We start from the raw sequence: 20061 nt of genomic DNA, 5'->3' as shown, positions 1-20061 counted from the left end.
TTACTTAACAGAGACAGCTTGTTAATGATTTTTTGAGGGTGGCTGGTAAACATTTCCCGAATGTGAGATCCGAAATCGGCATAACTTTGATGAGCAAAGGAATGATTGTTTTTGAATCATATCGAGATAAATCCAACAAAATATTGCAATTCATTTTGATGGGCAAATTAACAAATGAAGTAGAGGGTTGAGAGAATCGTCTCGATCATAGGTTTTTATAATATCAGATTCAACGAATCGGATATTAATGATTATGAAAAAACAATCAAAATGTTTTCGCTTCACTCTACGACGAACAACAAGCGATTTTATTTCTATTTTTGCTCTTCTTAGAGACATCGATGTCGGTTCCTCGAGGAAGGATCGTAGCCGAAGTTTCTTGCCCTGCCAAAGCTCTTCTGCTCAGTATTTGATAAATATCCAGCAACATCGTTTGAAAGGCATTCTCGATATTGGAAGCGTCGAGTGCCGATGTCTCCAAGAACGACAGACCTTCTTTGTCGGCAAAGCTCTCGGCGTCTTCCTTCGACACTGCCCGGAGATGGTTGAGATCCGATTTGTTCCCGGCCATCATGATTACAACGATGTTTGAACCGGCATGGTCTCGCAGTTCTTTGAGCCATTGCAGGGTGTTGTCAAAGGTTTGCCTTTTGGTTATGTCGTAAACGAGAAGCGCCCCGACTGCGCCCCTATAGTAAGCACTCGTGATTGCTCGGTATCGTTCCTGACCGGCCGTGTCCCATATCTGCGCTTTCACCGTCTTCCCTTCTACCTGAACAAATAAGGCGAGGAACAACTCGGATTTAAATAGCGTTAGTCCATACATTTATGGTTGTGTACAAAATCAAACCTGAAGAGTTCTTGTTGCAAATTCCACACCGATAGTGGACTTGGAATCCAAGCAAAATTCATTTCTTGTAAATCTCGAAAGGATGTTGGATTTTCCGACACCCGAATCTCCAATCAATACAATCTTGAATAAATAATCGTATTCATGGTTCACTCTATGTGCCATTTATTTATTTTTATCAAATCTCAAACCTGCTAGATGAAAGGAAATGAATAAACATTATCGAACAATTTAAAATGCGATAATGATCTAAAATCTTGTAAGAAATTACAAAACAAAATTCATAAGAAGGGAGAAGAGAGAATAACCATAAAGAGATTGATTAATATTTGATTGCGGTCAAAATGTGATTAGTGGAATTCCAGGTTTTTGGTGATTGTTTTGTGTGAAAATTTTTGTTTTCCATAGCCAAAAGGAGAAAGAAAAAACAGAAAAAAGAAACGAGTGGCAATGCACATATACCGGTCCTTCCCTAGGAGTTGGGGGTGCAGGCAGAAATTGTATTTAGAGGGTCTCAAAATTGTATTAATAATTGTTGGGACTAAAACGAAAATTTACCATTTTCTAAATTGAAAATTCACAAAAATTAAGGTATTAAACGTAAATTAACTATTTTTATGACCAATGCACCCACATGAGAGTAATATAGTGCATTAATTTTACATAGAGAGAGAGAGAGAGAGAGATTCTAACGTTTGAACTCAGTATGTTGCACATCTTAGCATACATTTCTTTCTAGAAAGAAAAACGATTTTGTAATAAATAATATTCAGTAATCCTTTAATTATTTGATTTAACTTTGAGGTCACAATAAATGGAGTAATCAATAGAACAGTTATAGATGCGTCTTTAGGACAATTAAATATTACCTTAAATACCATTTCGGGTCATAAATAAAAGTTTAAAATTCAAAAGAAGTATAAATATTAAAACGATCAAACTAGAACATAAAGACTAAATCCATAACCTACACCGAATAAGGATTAATGGCACAATTTGACCCATGCTTTGGATAAAGCCTGCAAAGATTGTGTCTCCAGCACTATTTGACCGCAAGTTTGTGAGTTAAGATGTCATCGTTATTCTTATTTGAATTAGCATGTTCGATTTATAAAAATTAATTTTTTAATTATTCTAAATAATTTCGTATTGCAAACATACATAATAATTAATTGAAAATATCACTTTCCATCTTCAAATATATATATATATATATATATATATATATATATAAATTAAGAAGGACAAGTTGATTATTTCTAATTTCGTGACGGATTAAAGCCAAATGACATATTATGCAAAGATTAGATTGCTTTTAGTTTTGACATTTGAAAAGTTCTTCATATGAGTATTACCATTTCTCTTGTGTGTTTGTATATATAATATAGTATGTAAGTATTACTTGGTTTTGTTCATCGTTGTTTCGATGGAAGGCCGAAGATTATATCTTCTTCATTGTCTTGTCTTCCATGGCCTTATCTCGGCTCTTCTTCCTACCACCGTTGTGTCTCAGTCCGATACAAAGGTATATATTTTACTCGGATTCGAGTATAACCATCACATATAGTTAATATAGATATATTTATTTTCTAAAAGGTTTTCAAGTTTTTAATTTGTTTTAAATTATTATTTGTATTTAAACTTGAACCTGAATGCCAACACGAATATTTGTTGAATATTTGTTGATATATATATATGAGTTAGGATATAGTTATATAGTGTAAATTTTTTTATTACTATACATATTTAAGACTGTTGGATGAGTGAAAATATAAGGTTGAGATTAAATTCTTATTTTTTTCACCGGTAAATATATTCTCATTTTTATTGTTAATAGTTGTCTATTTCCATTTATCCAATAGGATAAAAAAATTCCCCTTAAATGAGAAAATTGTGGTTTGGTCGCTTAGAAGTTTTTGATGTTACAATTTAGTATAAAGGTAAATTTCATCTAGGTCCCCCTAAATTTATAAGAATGTAGTTTGATCTTTAAAATATTATAAAGATACACGTTAATATAATGTAAGAAAACAATTAGCTACCTAAAAACCTTATAATTCAATTATTCCCCCTAATATTTTTTATTCATTTCACCTTTTATCATTCAAAGCTTCTTTACTACTCAAATTCAGATATGAGTATCATACGTAAATATGGTCAAAATTTCTTCTCATATAATTTTGATATTTTCTTTATATTTTTCATTGTTAATCTAATTTTACGTTCTTTAAATTTTTAATATGATTTCTTAAATTCACACCATTTAACATAAAATAATGTGTACATCCTTATCCTTATCTTCTTTGTTAGCCGTACTAAAAAATGTGTCGAACACGAATATTAAACCTCGGAATTTGCAGAGCTATGTTGTATATATGGGCAATTTGCCTAAAGTTGGAAGTTCAACAGCCTCACTTCATAACAGCATGCTACAAGATCTCTTTGGCAGGTACATAAATTAATAGTAATTTAATCAATAAGCTATGTTATTCAAATTTAATATTTTTCTTAAAAATATTAGTTATATGTATATTTAAATTATATATATATATATAATATCTTTGAGTTTAGATAATGTAAGACTTGTTCGATCATTCAAATAACATCCAACAATGATGATCTTAAAACCTTACATTATTGTGAACCATTGCATTGACTTTGTATAATGTAATGGAATCAGTAATTCCATCACGAGATCGGTGCTCCGTAGCTACAAGAGGAGTTTTAACGGGTTCGTGGTGGAATTAACGGAGGATGAAGCACGGAGAATCACCGGTGAGTGAGCATGATTATTTTAATACCATTAATCCCATGTAACCATGTTTAGACCTTGCAAAGATTCATTACCATAAACATGTAGACATTTAAATTTACATTTGTGATATATTTTCTGTGACATAAAACCGTAAGAATTTCACTTAAAACAAATATTATCTCATTATCACGGATTGAGTACATGTTTTCACCATTACTCGATTTTTTTCTATTTTTGAAATTGTTAACTAATATTTGAACGTTTAGGAATGAGTGGTGTGATATCAGTGTTTCCAAATGAAAAGAGAATATTACATACAACAAGAACATGGGACTTCATGGGCTTCTCCGAACAAGTTCAAAGACAAACTTCGGAAAGTGATGTTATCATCGGAGTTCTAGATACCGGAATTTGGCCCGAATCTGAAAGTTTTAACGACCAAGGATTCGGTCCGCCTCCCGGAAAATGGAAAGGCAGTTGCCAAACAACGAGTAACTTCACTTGCAATAAGTACGCATCTTAAAAAACATTAATATTTTTACGAATTTCATATAAACCGGACAATTATGATAAATGTTTGTTTTACTTCTAATGAAAATCACTATATGAATACAGTAAAATCATTGGAGCTAAATATTACCGAAGTGATGGATTGTTTCCTCCCAACGATTTCATTTCTCCAAGAGACTCCAATGGTCATGGGACCCACACTGCATCGACTGCTGCCGGAAGGTTAGTTAATCGAGCAAACCTGTTCGGCCTTGCAGCCGGAACAGCTCGTGGAGGAGTTCCATCAGCGCGCATTGCGGTGTACAAAATTTGCTGGTCCGACGGTTGTTATGATGCCGACATTCTAGCGGCATTTGACGATGCGATCGCCGATGGGGTCGACATTATATCTTTATCGGTTGGATCAGATAATCCGAACGATTATTTCAGAGACTCAATTGCGATCGGAGCTTTTCATGCAATGAGGAATCGCATTTTGACAGTGACCTCCGCAGGTAATGAAGGTCCCGGACGAGCAACCACCACGAATTTCTCACCGTGGACCATTTCAGTGGCTGCTAGCACCATCGATCGGAAGTTTCTCACTCGAGTTAAGCTTGGAAACGGCATGATTTACGAGGTAATGTCACTAATTATCCTAGAAATGATTACGGATGTTAAGATTTGAACTCGAATGTGTTGGATATAGTTAGGGAATCTAGTTATTTTTGCTCTTACCATGCCTTTGATCGCAAATATTTGTTTCTTACCCGTATATAGGGTGTATCGATTAATACATTTGATCTCAAGAATGAAATGTACCCGATTATTCATGGTCGAAATGCACCCAACAGAAATTCTACACCAGCTTCATCAAGGTAATATCGATTATGTTATTTCGATATTTTATTTTTCTAGAATAATTTATTATAAATATTTTGTAATAAGCACAGTGTTTGATCCTTTAAATATATAGAAATTCTTTTAAAAATTAAACATATATCAATAATTATTCGTATTCGATACACACCCCTAAATCGGAGTAACATTGAATATTAATTTAAAATATTATCATTTTATATAATTAAATCATAATTTATCATTTTGGGAGGGTCAAAATGTAAAATGATCATTGCATTAATTTAAAATTATAATTAAGGGGACTAAAACACAAATTTACCATTTAAGAATTGTTTGGTGATACGAACAACTCTTTTTTTCTCGCATAGGTGATACATTTCCACATATGAATACAAAGATACGATAGTTATTTTTGAGTTTGAGTAATATAGGACATGGATAATCAGGGCCGTGACTGAGCATGCGCTAAGTGTGTGACGGTGCAGAGCCTAAAAAAACAGGGTCCCCGAAATAGAGTATATTTATCAAGTGTTGTCATTAAAAAACAGAAAAATATGTATAGAGCAGTTGTTAGATCATTGAGCTCATGACTTTGTTGATCCTAAGTTCGAATTTCTTTAACAAGCGAAATTATTTTTGGGAAAAACAAGTTCAAATTTACACAGGAGCCTCATAATAGTGTATATCTATCAATTTTTTAAGTTAATGAAATTAGTCATTTATTATTTCAGAAAAATAAGTTTGAGATCTAAGGGTTCATTTACAAGAATTTGCACAGGGCATCCAACAACCTAACCACGACCCTGTGGATAACAATCGGATGTCGAAACTTTCTTTTTACAGGTTTTGCCTTCACGATTCATTGAACCGGCATTTGGTGAAGGGCAAAATTGTTGTATGTGATACTATTGTCTCCGGGAGAGAACCATTGGTGGCTGCTGCAATTGGTGCATTGTTTCAAGACAATGAACCCAAAGACGTTGCATTCTCGTTTCCTTTGCCTGCTTCACATGTCGATATGGTCGACGGCAGCCGGATTTTCGTTTATCTAAACTCCACAAGGTAATTAGTAATTTTGGATTTCATTTTTTTCGTAAAAATTTTAATTTAATTTCTCCTTTTATATTTCGTAAACGGAATGATAATCATTTGGCAATATCAATTACAGTAATGCAACTGCAACTATATTCAAGAGTAATGAGGTTAATGATACAATGGCTCCTTATGTAGCCTCTTTCTCGTCGAGGGGTCCGAATCCGATTACACCCGATATACTCAAGGTATTTTGATGACTGAACAACACTTACTGTTTTTTCTAAAGTAATAACAGTACCTATAGTGGAAGGAGTATTTTGTAATTTTTAATATTGAGAGACTCGAGTAATAGTAGCCTAGTAGTCGGTGGACTATTTATATACTTTATCCTAAATTATTTTGGGAGAATTAACATAGAATAATTTTGTTTCTTTTAAAAATAAAACTAAATTGTAACAGATTTTGTATTTTTGTTCATTGGATTGTTGTTAATAACAGCCAGATCTAACAGCACCGGGAGTAGATGTTCTAGCTGCTTGGTCTGGGGTTTCATCGGTAAGTGAAGTTAAAGAGGACAATAGACTGGTTCCATTTAACATTGTCTCAGGAACTTCAATGGCTTGTCCCCACGTATCTGCCGCAGCTGCCTATATTAAATCTTTTCATCCCACTTGGTCCCCTTCTGCTCTCAAATCTGCTCTCATGACCACTGGTAATCTAGGTTGCTTTCTATTTATTTATATACAAAATTTACTTCAAATAATTTAATATATTATTCTCTAATAATTATAATTTAATTATTTAATTAAAACATTATTAAAAACACGATACTCACATTTAATATTATTTTACTCTTTACAATTTATATATATATTTTATTAATTTAATTCGAATTCAAACAATTAATAAATTTAATTTTTTTATATTTAAAAGTTTTATCAATTTAATTTTTGTAATATTATGAATCCAAGTGAATCGATTGAATTAAAGTAACAATTAGATAATTATATTTTCTCATAAAACAACACATTATTAAATTATTATTATACTAAAAAAATTACATGAAAGTAATATAAAACTTTTGAGAGAAAAATAAAGATTAAATTAATGAAAAAATTATATATGTGAAGAATTAAATTCATGAACTATTTGAATTAAAATTGAATTAGTAGAATGTATAAATTTTAAGAAATAAAATTATTTTATACTAACAATTATCATTATCCCAATTTGATATTTATTCGCTATTTACTTATTGGAAATTGAGTGTATTTTATTTCCTAAATTACATCTTATTGGAAATTTCCATTGCAGCATCTCCAATGAGTTCAGGCATTAACTCGGATGCTGAGTTCGCATACGGATCAGGTCATTTAAATCCAGTCAAAGCTATAAATCCAGGCTTAATCTACGATTCCGACGAACTTGATTACATAAATTTCTTATGTCGACAAGGCTACGGAACTCGTTTTCTTCAACAAGTTACCGAAGACAAAACATCATGTCCTGAACCAACAAAAGGAACAGTTTCAGATCTCAACTACCCTTCGTTCGCCGTTTTCACTTCTTCTTCAACAACCGTTAGCCACGTTTTCAATAGAGCTGTTACCAATGTGGGATCTCCAACGGCGGTTTATAGAGCAAACGTGAGTTTTCCGACCGGTACGTTGAAAATCCGAGTTAACCCTAATGTTCTGTCGTTCACATCGATCGGAGAAAAGCTGTCTTTTGAAGTAATAGTTGAAGGAACAATGGATGAATCTATGGTGTCTGGTTCTTTAGTGTGGGATGATGGTGAACATCAAGTGAGGAGTCCCATTATTGCATTTGTTTCAGTATCAACTTGAATGGTGGATTATTGTTCTTGTTAACTTATGCGAAACTTGATTTGAATATCATTCGTTAGATTAATGATAATTATTATACATTAATTTTTTGGTTTAAGATTTTTCGATTCCTTCTAATAGAAGTTTTTGAGTAAATCAACGTATAAATAAAATCTTTGAACAATAAATTTTTGATAGATTTATCAAAATAAATTTAATGTTTGATTAATAGATTTCTTAAATTTATTAACCTATAAATAAGTATAATAACTCCACAAATGCCACGTATATTAAAAATCATTATAAATATCTTCTTAGACAATTGAAGAAGCGATTAGTATGGCAAAATAGCCAGAATAATGCATATGGGGAGGTTTAATTCCCCAAATAATGCACTTTGATTATTATTTCCCCAAATGGGGTGATATCTACAGTAGAACACTGAAATCCTTGGAATCTCTTGACGTCTTCAAGCTTAATTTTTCAATGTAGAATTCAATTTGATTTCTAGGTGTCTTCAAGCTTAATGGAAACGAAAAACCATCTGATATCTCGGCGTCTTCAGCTGTGCATGGTAACTCTTTTGCTGCTGCTGCATTGGGGGGCCAGGGACCTGAGTTGATGATGCATGGGAGAAAACCGAAGGATTTCTCGACGTCTTCAGTTTGCATGGATTTTCTGTTGCATGTTGCTGCATGTTGAACCTGATACTTTAGCATCTTTGTAAGAACCGGTTGTTGAAGGAGTCTCTTGATCTTTTACCCAAATTGAAGGTTGAAGGCAACAAACTGGATATCGTTATTTACAATTTCTTAATCGATCCACTTGTTCAGCAGAGGAGACCCTTCCCCTTTCTTCCTTGCGCCGAGTAGTTGTTTAATTAAATCAAATCTTCTCAAGCTAGGATTTGAAACCAGGATGAGCGGATCTACCGTGAGAGGTCATTTCCTATTCTTATACTAATATACGTAAGTTCTTTGCGCTTAGAACTAAAACGTGAGGCATGGTAATGGCGCATGTGTGATATGATATTGATCCAGTTCAGGCAGCTTCAGGAAAGCAGGAATGGACAAAATGTCTTCTGCTGTCTTAGAGAAAAGACAAGGCAAATCTGGAGATCCAAGGAACCGATCAAGATGAATAGTAAATCCATCGGCCACCTGAAACAGCCATTAGGACTAAAGATGAACCAAGTATCGACTCAAATTCCAAAATTTGAAAACTGGAAGACGCAAAGAACAAGTGATTGTTTGCCCTATAGCATCTCTTATAATTCACCAGAGGTCGCTGAAGGAGGCTCTCATGATACATAATCTCTATGGGAGATGTAGATTGGGATGAGGTGGTGCATCATGATACAAGATATCTCCCTGTAAGTTGTAATATCTATATTGGAATTGAGTTAGATATGAAATTAAAATTACATGGATAAAAATGAAAAAGATAAAATTAAATTAAATTGTGTATCTAATATGAAATATTTTGGTATTCGTTAGTAATTTTGAATATTTTATTTCGTTCTTTTTTTAAGGGTAACTACATGGGAGACCACTAAACTATAGTCAAAAATCAATTTGACCACCGAAGTTTCAATTGAATCAATCATATCACCCAACTATTTAAACGTTTCAATCAAGCCCGCGACCGTTAATTTTTAACGAAGGTGATGACGTGTCCGTTAATAAAATTGGCATAATTCCATATTTGGTATTTAATATTTACATATTCTATCAATTTAGTCACTATTTTAATTTAATTAAATAAATTTAACTATCCAATTAAAAATATGGCACGTGTCAAGACATGATTGGAATATTTTTTTATAAAATTTAAATTATTTCATTAAATGATTTTCTATCCAATTAGGTGGCGACATGTGTCATCATCTAATTGAAATGAAAATAAAGGGACAAACTTGTGCCCAAGGAGAATCGCACCAATGTATGCGGGGGGATAAAATTAGGTATTTTTTTTAAAAAAAATTAGGTACCCTTTAGTGCATGAAATGAGGAAATCATACAAAATTGAAGAATTGCGTATGATAAGTCCGGACCAACTCGCGTCATGGGTGAGTCTTCAACAAGAATTTTATGCATACATAAAAGCCTCGAATTCGAAATCTCTGGTTTCAACTTGAACCAACCCCTGTTAATGAATATAAATATATTTTAACAACACTATTACATTGTCTGCAAGTTTTTCTATAAATAAAAGTAAATTTTCACAATTGCATTAATTTAGGGTTTTCACATTAATTTAGCTCTCAAATTGCACAATTGTATTATTATATACCTTACCCCTCACTTAAAACCCTAAATTAAAGATTTTAAGTTAAAAATTAAAGTTTAGAATTTAATGTTTATAGGTTATGAGATTATGGTTTATGGTTTAAGGTTATCAATTTCGGGTTTTAAGTTAGGGTAGGGTATATAATAATGTAATTAAACAACTTTGAGAGCTAAATTGATGTAAAAATATGATAGAGACAAAAATGATAAATTGAATCCACTACATTGGCAAATGTGACCCTTAACCCTATAATATAATATAAAAAATGGAATCTGTTTGGGTGAATAGAAAAAGAAGACCGAAAATAATGTTATTGGAGCTGTGGAAAGAGATGAGTAAGAATAAGGTTTTAATTAGGTAACCAAGTAAGTCCAAAAGGAAAGTGTGTTATTAGTGGTTTTGCTCAATTATTTTGGTTGTTCTTGGTTTCCATAACAATTATTTTAGTCTTGAAATTGGTACGAAAAGAAAGATGCTGAATATTGTATATTAGCGTTTTCTTTTGGGTAAATTATATCATTAGTCACTAAATTTTATTTTTCTTTATTGTATTTAAATTGTTTTAATTAACTCACTCAACATTAAACATTAAATTTCTTTATCACCCTATAATTAACTTTCTAAATACGTTATAATGTGAATTAAATAAATATGTAAACTTTTAATCTTTTCAAAACTTAACTTTAAATTTTGAACGGAATACTAAAATTAAACAAAAACTAAAGTTTTTAACGGTGGAGTACTAAAATAAAAAAAACTAAACTTTAAGTATGATTATGAAAAAATTAAAAGTTTAAGTACTAAAACAGATAAAAATGATAGTTTAGGTACTAAATGTATAATTTACCCTAAGAATTAGCAGTACACGACCACGGATAAAGTCATGAAACGTGTCATCTCATAATAGTTGGTAGACATTTAAGAAAAGTGACGTATCTAAAAAAGACACGCGGAAGACATGCCACCTTTTCTTATGTGTAAGAGCATGGATTTGATTCTTTGAACTAAAAAACTTTTAAAAAAGGAAAATTCAGGATTTCCATAAATAGAAAGTAAAGGTGTTTCCTTTGGCTGTAATAAATTCTCGCATTGAATTTCAACCATGTTGAAAAATTGAAAATGGAAAGAAGAGGTAGACAAATATATCCCAGTTTCCATATATAAATATATAACCTTGATAGATCCAAAGAAAGACAAACAAGAGAATAACAGGAAAGATAATTCAAAAAAAAAAAAAAACAGGTCAAACATGGTAGTTGCAGACAATAGATTTGATGTAGAAATGATAAATCATCAGCTGTTTCCTGCCCACAATCGGCTCATGAGATTGGTGTTGGTATGTTTCTTCTTCTTTTTACTTGCATTTTCTGGGAAATTTTTTATTTTTTTCCTTTTGAATTTGATAATTTTCTGGGTTTCTGTGTGTGAAAGATAGTATATTTAGTTGTAATTAGTTATAACTTTTTTAGTAAACTTTTACTAATAAAATGTTTGCAGGTTAAATACGTATTTGATAATTAAAGTGGTTTGTTTTTATTACTTTAGTATTTTAAATTTTTTCTTTTATTTCGGTATCTTAAATTATAGGGTAAAGTATAGTAATGGTCACTGAACTTTTCTAAAGCTTTCATATAGGTCTCCCAACTTTTTAAACTTACAATACAATCTCCCAACATTTAGTCCGTTTATAATATGGTCCCCCAACAGTTACGTCAGGGACCATATTGCAATCGGACTAAATATTGAAGGATTATATTGCAAACGGACTAAATGTTAGGGGATTTTATTATAAGTATTAAAAGTTGGGGACCTAAATGAAAGCTTTAGAAAAGTTTAGTGACCATTACTATACTTTAGCCTTTAGTTTATATAACTTGTCTATCAAATTTTTTTTCTTTATTATAATACTAATTGTTTTGTGTACCCGGCAATGCACACTGTACTCACACGTATATTAAAATTGTGTTTGTATTTTAATTTTTAAATAGACTTAATTAAAAAAAATGTGTTCAAATTATATAGATTACTTACAGTAGAAGTCGGTGAAAATCCTAAAAGGGAGCACATGACACATGAGAAAAATGTATAACCTTTCCCATAATCAATTATTTTAAAATATTACTAAATTAATAATCAAACTTTTCATTTCAGACTAAATTAAATATTATATTTTTATTATAAAAATAATATTTTATAATAAAAATAGATGAAAAAGAGACAAAAATTAAAAAAATATACTAGTTATAATTCAATTTCAAATAGAGTTAATTGTGTTTTAGGTCTCAAAATTTTGGAATATATATATATGAAAGATAATAATGCATATCAATACGTAACACTAACAATATGTCACGGCTGATTACTTTATCCTTTCCACATAAGTGAACTTTGATAGTTTGGATTCTCCATTGCTTTTCGTCCAAGAATGCTACATGAAGTAAAAGAAAATTACTAATTCTAGGGTTCTACAATTTCCGTTTCCTTTTTCTATCTCCCATCCTCCCTTCTTTCTAAAGAGAAGCGAAAGAATCACTCCAGTTTTTCTCATCTGCAGGTAATATTTTTCATTATTCTTTTAGTTTAGGCTTCCTTTTCCCCCATGTTTCTTGGCTTTAATTTCTAAGAGCGAATTCGATAGATCAGTCCTGATATTGGCATCTGCGAGGCGTTGAATTCATTCTGTTGAATGATTAATTCTTTTGATGGATGATCTCTGTGGTAGTTGTTTTCTTAGAGGATCAAGAAAAATAGTATAGTATTCTAATTTTGAGAAATTATGCTTTAAGTTACAATATCTTCTAAAATATTTATTTTAATTTTTTTTTGTTTGACTTAGTTTTCGGTTCTAGATATATATTTATTTACGTTCTTTTTTTATATAAAAAAAATAGGAATGCATGTTCTAAGGTTGAAATTTTCTATTTTAAATTTTTTGATCTCATTGTTTCACGTGAAACACCAGATTTCATTTTATTCTATTTTTCTTAGCTTTTTTTTCTCGGTGTAGAGAATATATAGTTTTGTTATTTTGGGTGAAATATTTTTTGAGTTGATTTTATGTTTCCACTTTATTATTACTGTTGTTTTTGTTATTATTATTAGGGTAAAGTATAGTAATGGTCACTGAATTTTTCTAAAGATTTCATTTAGGTCCTCTAACTTTTAAAACTTACAATACAATCCCCCAATATTTATTCCGTTTGCAATATGGTCCCTCAACATTTAGTCCGTTTTCAATATGGTCCCCGACGTAACTGTTGGGGGATCATATTGCAAACGGACTAAATATTGAGGGACTGTATTGTAAGTTTTAAAAGTTGGGGACCTAATAGAAAAGTTCAGTGACCATTACTATACTATATCCTAAATTATAAATTGTTATGTTTACTATTTTTATTGTCTCAACTGATTAAGTGATATGTCAAATATGTATATTTTATAGTATTTTTTAGGGCATAATATCTCAAATTTTTTGTGAGGTGTATAAATATAATTATTTTTTAATAATTTTAAACTTTTAAATTTAAAAAAATATTATACACTTAAACACATCTAAAGTCATGAATTTAATTTAACGTTCACATAGAATTCGAAATGAAATTTTCTAAAACTATAAGCTGTCATAGTTATGTGATGCTGCTTCTTCTAATTAGGAACTTATATTTTATAATATTAAAGTTATTATGAATACGAGTGTGAGCATTGAATATAAATATAATCGAATTTTTACATATTTTTTGTCTTTAAATATTTAGATCTCTTTATAGTTAAAAATCGTGACATATAAAAGTTGAAGTATAAATATTTTGAGAAAATTAGGGTATAAATTCAACTCAATTTATCATAAAAGATAACTCGAATAGTAAAATTCATAAAACCCTAACTTGAAAATGATCCGATGAATAGGTCTAATTTTAGGTCATGTTATGTTCTTGTTGAACTAATCTGACCTTGGTGAGATTACAGATCATTGGTTCCAGGCAGCATTTGTGCTGACCACCAGTGTCAATAGCGTCTTCGTGTTAGGATATTCCGGGACCGTCATGGTCCCGCTCGGCTGGGTCGGAGGTGTAGTCGGTTTAGTTTTAGCCGCCATTGCATCGTTGTATGCAAACATGCTAGTTGCGAACCTCCATAATTTTAGAGGAGAGCGTCGTATCCGATATAGAGATCTCGCGGGAGAAATATACGGTACGAACTATCGTTTAACTTTTCATTTTTCTTGAACTATTCGTGTTTAATATTTATATCTCGTTATTTTTCTCAACAGGCAAAAAAGCTTACCTTAAAACATGGATATTGCAATATGTTAATCTATTCATGATTAACATAGGATTTCTCATTATGTGTGGTGTAACACCCCAACCTGTACCCGACCCGGATACGAGTCCGAGATGTCACATTAACTTTTATAAATGATATTCTTATAAAATAACCGAACATTTGAACTCATTTTAAGAAAATAAGATCATATATTATTGAATTGTGTTTGTTATAAAATTTTGTGATAAAAATGTATTTATAAACAGTGAAATACGGTATTAACAGTACCGTGAAGAGTAAAAAATTTCGAATATCAATTATGCATCGATGCACTTCTACAGTGCATCGATGCACTGCTATAGTAACTTTCGTAAAAATACGTATAAACTTGTAAAAATCTAAGCTTTATCCGTATAAAATTTATTAATTACATATATGCATTTAAAACATTATAAAATCTCAATCGTATGACTTTTCAAAACCGATTAGAACATATCAGATTTAATCATTTATTTACATGCCAACACTTTTCTTATTACAAATACATACTATACATTTATTTTATGATTTGATCTTTGGAAAGGAGGAACTGATCTGTCTTGTATAACTTTTATCACTCTTCCTCTTCTCAAAACATACGCATGAAACAATCACACGCTAAGTCGTTGACTTAGTGAGGCATATAAAATATTTAATAAAATGCATACATATACATATACCATTAACATACTTATCAGTACTCATATTACTATCACTAATTCCTTTTTATCATGTAATCATATATTTTACCTTTCTATTGATCACCATCAGGTATCCTTGTCATTTCACAACAGAGCACACATAGTATCATATCAAGTTATTTATTTACTCTGTTCAAAGACCATGTATTAGCCCATGTACACTTTTGAGAACTTAAGGTATGTGAGTACATTGAGGTTGTGCACCACTATGCTGTCACCACAGCTCGTATAAATGTCCCGAAGGACCAGTCCATAGATTCCAAAGAACCTAGGTAATCAGTCCATATGTCCCGAAGAACATAGGTAAACAGTCCATATGTCCCGAAGAACATAGGTAAACAATCCATATGTCCCGAAGAACATAGGTAAACAGTCCATATGTCCCGAAGAACATAGGTAAACAGTCTATATGTCCCGAAGAACATAGGTAAACCCTCGACCCTTGGCATGCCAACTATACCCCTAGCTCTCATACCACATAACATGGGCATTGTTATTTATAACAGTTCACATCACTTATTCATATCATTTCCTTTCTGTCACGTACCACATGTACGTGTAATCATTGATCTTATAATCACATATTTCATATTCATGTAAGCATGTATATCATGTAACATTTTCATATAGTCACTTAGCTTATTTCATTTCACATTGGTCATGTCTCATAGCATATATCACACATGCATATAATCATGTAACATATATAATAATCCATATCCATTTCATGTATTCATGCACATATCAGAATCATAAATCAAATAACATTTTAGGAGTCACTTCTTACCATAGTAACTCCAATACTGGCTCATCGCAAGCCAATGTTCGTTCAATAACATAAGTACAATTAAAATTGCACTCACCTTAGCCTTGCTTTGATTCAATCCTAACTCTTCGATTGTTCCTTAACTTGTTTAGGCTCAATTTCTACATAAGCATAATTTCCGAGACGATTATCAGAAGCCTAAACCTTATAACTTGATGTTAATAACTCAGGCTAATTTAATAAAACAAATCTCAGTTTTTCCTTTAGGAGTGTATCGATGTACTATGGGTGCATCGGTACACAAAATAGCTTCGAAATATCCATGCATCGATGCACCTACCCAGAAATCACTGTTCATTGCACGAAAATTCACTCTTTCAACTTCAATTCTTCAAGTTTCATTCCCTTTCATATTCTTAACTCAAATATACATGTTTAAACTCATTTATATCTATTTATTTCATCTTAAACCTCAAAATTCTATTCTCCATATAGAAATCAATAATCATACTAAATTTTCCATGTTATCCAAACTTAATTCTACACTTCTATCTTCTTATTCTCATAGATGACAAGTCAAATTTATCCTCCAAATTCATTTAAACCTTCTTATTCAAAATTTCACTTAGAAACCCATTTTCTTTAATCTATCATAACTCCTTTATCTTTTGATTTTAAGATAACTTAAGCTTTCCTTAAGCTTAGTTATCATCTAAGGACTCACATTTGCTTTAGCTTGGGCACGTTGGAGAAGAGAAGAAGATGAAGAAGATAAGTTTGGAAACTTATCTCTTCACACATGCATCACATGGGTATTATAATACCCACTAATTATTATTTAATTATTTTCCTTGTTCAATTACTCATTTGCCCTTTGACTCCTTTAATATTTACTAAAAACTTTCAGGAAATATCTTCACATAAATCATTAAACTATTCAACTATTCTATTTTAATCACCATATTCTGAAATTTTACAATGTAGTCACTAACCCGTAGTTTGGGATGTTACATGTGGTGCTTCCTTAAAGGTAATTCGAGTTTTTTTTTTCCAAGTATTGTCGATTTTTTTTATCTTACCAAAAAATATCTATTAAATGTTGAGAAGGCTCACGTTGAACTTATAAAATGTCATCGGCTTTGACACTAAAGTGTCGGAGTTTTTTGATGTAGGATTAAAGTGTCGATAGTTTTTTTAAATCTTTTTTTATGAAATGAATGAATATTAATGCAATGCATGCTTGTTATGTACTTTTCACTGATGACTATACTATGAAGCTTTCATACTTTACGGGCATAGCAGGTTTTGCTTGTATATTGTTTGCCATTTTAACGCCCAATTTGTCGTCTCTAAGAGCATGGCTTGGATGTTCCACAATTCTCAGCTTAATTTACATTAGGTATCAAATAGCGTTCCGAAAATGAGATAGTGGTCGTGATATTGCGATCGTGCTACCGTCCGAAACCGCTTTTTATGTTTTTGCTGTGGGTCACGGATTCTCACCAATCTCGGTCGATTGCGCCCGCAATTTAACGGGAAACGGATGATTGCGCCGATAACAGGACACAACAACCGTTATTCATCCGTGATTCTAAGAAAAAAAACAAAAATCAACATTCCATCTGCAATCAAACATTCAACCGTATACAAAAACAAAAAAGAAAATGAAAGAAATATATTCCCTGCAACTTGTGAGCCCACAACTATACTGAAAAGTGAAAAGTGAAAACAATTGACTTATAACCAGGGCAGGGACAAAACAAATTAATAGAGGTTATTAGTATTTAGTGAACGTTAGAATTAAATATCCATTATCCACACATCTTACCAAAAATCAATCGGGAAGGGGAAGAGTCGGAAAAACAAAGCCCAGTCAGTAGAAAGTCTTCTGTCCGTCGAGCTTTGCCGCCGGTGAAGAAGTAGATCAAGCTTCTTGCTTCCATTTAAAAAGGTAAAAGTTTTTTTTGCTGCTTAGCTTAGGAAGATTGAAGATGCAAGCTTCACTTGAAGATTTGGGGTTTTGAATATGCAATCTTCCATTAATTGAAGATTGAAGAAGAGTAAAATGGGTGGGGTGAAATGAAGAAGATTGAACTGGGAAATGGGGATGGAAAGCAAGAAACGAAGAACTAAAGTGAAGAATATAGTTTGAGAGAAATGGGAACAAGGGATCGGCCAATTACTTATATTAAAAAAAAAGAAAATAAGAAAAATTATTTCATGCTCCAGTGAAGAAAATTTGTTTTACAAGCTAGATTCTAAAGAATCTAAACTTCTAATATTGTCATAAATTTGATTTAAGATTTATGAGTTAGCATTTTAGAATTTAATTCTTAATTTTTTTAATTCTTTAATTTAATTCTTAATTTAGATAGTAAAGTTTAATTTTCATTTAATTTAGTCCTAATGTTAGTAATCAAAATTTCAAATATTTAAAAATCTTTAAAAATGATTCCTTATAATTATAATTAATATGTTTTAATTTTAGTAATTTAAAATTTTCAAATATTTAATTTTAGTAATTTAAAAATCTTTAAAAATGATTCTTTATAATTATAATTATTTTTATTATGTTTTAAGATAAGTTGTGCAAAATTTAAAAACAATTCACGACCGCGACACCCGTAGTAAACGCGATGACATCCGTTATGTCTGCAACCGCGATAAACGCTACGCGACTGAAAACGTGACCGCGAACGCTATTTAAAACCCTGATTTACATCATCGTGGCTTTCGTACTGACTTCCTGAGATGGCAAGTTTTTACATTGTGTAAGTAGATTTTAAGTATATTTCCAATACAAGGAAACAACAAAGAAGATGGGGTTCTTGCCCTGAATCTTCATATTGATTAATTACTCGCTTAGATACATATTCTAACATCAGTTTACGAACATGATTTAACTTTTAATATTTTATCGTATTTATATTTGAATAATGATATTGCCATGTTTTTTTTCTTCGTATGAATGAAATTACCACCAAGGGATTATAGTCAACATGGGACAACAAGTAGCAAGATATTTGAAATCATAGGGGCATCTTCAAGTCTTCTCTTTGAATTCAATACAGGAATGGTTCCAGAAATACAGGTGAGTCTAAAATCAGTCATGGAATCTCCAAATCTTCGTTATTCGAACTAAAGGATGATTGTCGGATACTAGTATGCGTCCGATTCGAGTATGTTTAATTTTTTTTAATTCTTTTTATACTTCCCAACTATTAATTGTTATCTATCAGGCAACACTGAGGGAGCCATGTGTGGAGAACATGTTGAAAGCTTTGTACTTTCAGTTCACAGTCGGAAGTGTGCCGATGTTCTCCGTTACGTTTATTGGCTATTGGGCCTACGGATCTTCCGCACCAGCGTATTTGCTTAGCAGCGTAAGCGGTCAGGTATGGTTGAAGGCATTCGCCAACATTTCAGCCTTTCTACAATCAGTCATTTCTTTACATGTAAGCAAAACTTTCTTGTCGTTCAAGTTTTCCTATGTTCAATGTTCATAGGTCGGGTTGGATTGAATTAACGTAGAGTTTAATGATCGTAGATATTCGCGAGTCCGGCATACGAGTACATGGACACGAAATTTGGAGTCAACGGTGGCATCTTCGAGATTAAAAGTTTATCTTTCCGGATCGCAGCGAGGGGCGGATACCTCGCCATCAGTTTCTTCCATTCCTCGGCGATTTCCAGAGCCTCACCGGAGCATTGAGCACATTCCCGTTGACGTTTATCCTCGCGAATCATATGTATCTCGTGGCAAAGATGGACTCGCTGAGTAGCTTACAACAATTATGGCATAAGCTCAACTCTGTTTTCTTTAGTCTTATGTCGCTTGCTGCAACAGTTGCAGCTGTAAGGCTCATAATGGTAGATTCCAACAAATTCAGTGTGTTTGCCGATCTTTGATGTGTCGAGGTAAAAAATTTGAGTCAAACCGATTTTTCTAATCGAGTGATCAATCGGAGAAGAAGATCGAACTATTCAAGTTTATTTGATTAAATTCTTTTCTCTAAAAAAAAAAGCTTGAGTTTTTGTACTGGAGCTTGAATTCAAGTCCAGATTGAAAATTTTCATTATTAAATAAAAATAAAGAAAGCTCTATTAAGCTTACAAACTATTTGAATTGAACATTAAGATATTCTAATTTAGTTTCCTCGATTCAAAGTTGTTTGAGTTTTACTTGA

General features: G+C 31.8%; 2 protein-coding genes and 1 pseudogene across 2 annotated transcripts; 2 read left to right on the top strand and 1 right to left on the bottom strand.

Annotated features, from left to right (window-relative positions):
- Positions 1–286: 286 nt before the first annotated feature.
- LOC120119961 (ras-related protein Rab2BV-like) lies at positions 287–1015 on the bottom strand. The gene is made up of 2 exons (XM_039139741.1): positions 851–1015; positions 287–772 (listed from the first exon to the last, which is right to left on the bottom strand). Exons 1-2 carry the CDS (start codon positions 1013–1015, stop codon positions 287–289), a joined length of 651 nt encoding a protein of 216 aa, XP_038995672.1.
- A 1261-nt stretch (positions 1016–2276) lies between these two features.
- Positions 2277–7846, top strand: LOC120119259 (cucumisin-like). Its single transcript, XM_039139095.1, has 10 exons — positions 2277–2375; positions 3211–3299; positions 3531–3625; positions 3872–4115; positions 4221–4734; positions 4875–4972; positions 5799–6017; positions 6124–6235; positions 6489–6702; positions 7305–7846. Exons 1-10 carry the CDS (start codon positions 2277–2279, stop codon positions 7835–7837), a joined length of 2217 nt encoding a protein of 738 aa, XP_038995026.1. The 3' UTR covers positions 7838–7846.
- Positions 7847–14073: 6227 nt separating this feature from the next.
- On the top strand, positions 14074–19783 carry LOC120119863 (annotated as a pseudogene).
- Positions 19784–20061: the final 278 nt, after the last annotated feature.

The sequence above is a fragment of the Hibiscus syriacus genome, unplaced genomic scaffold, assembly GCF_006381635.1.
Source record: "Hibiscus syriacus cultivar Baekdansim isolate YM2019G1 unplaced genomic scaffold, ASM638163v2 tig00110332_pilon, whole genome shotgun sequence".
Taxonomy (NCBI): domain Eukaryota; kingdom Viridiplantae; phylum Streptophyta; class Magnoliopsida; order Malvales; family Malvaceae; genus Hibiscus; species Hibiscus syriacus.
Note: the sequence above shows the minus strand (reverse complement) of the source record. Positions and strands in the feature narration are given on the sequence as shown.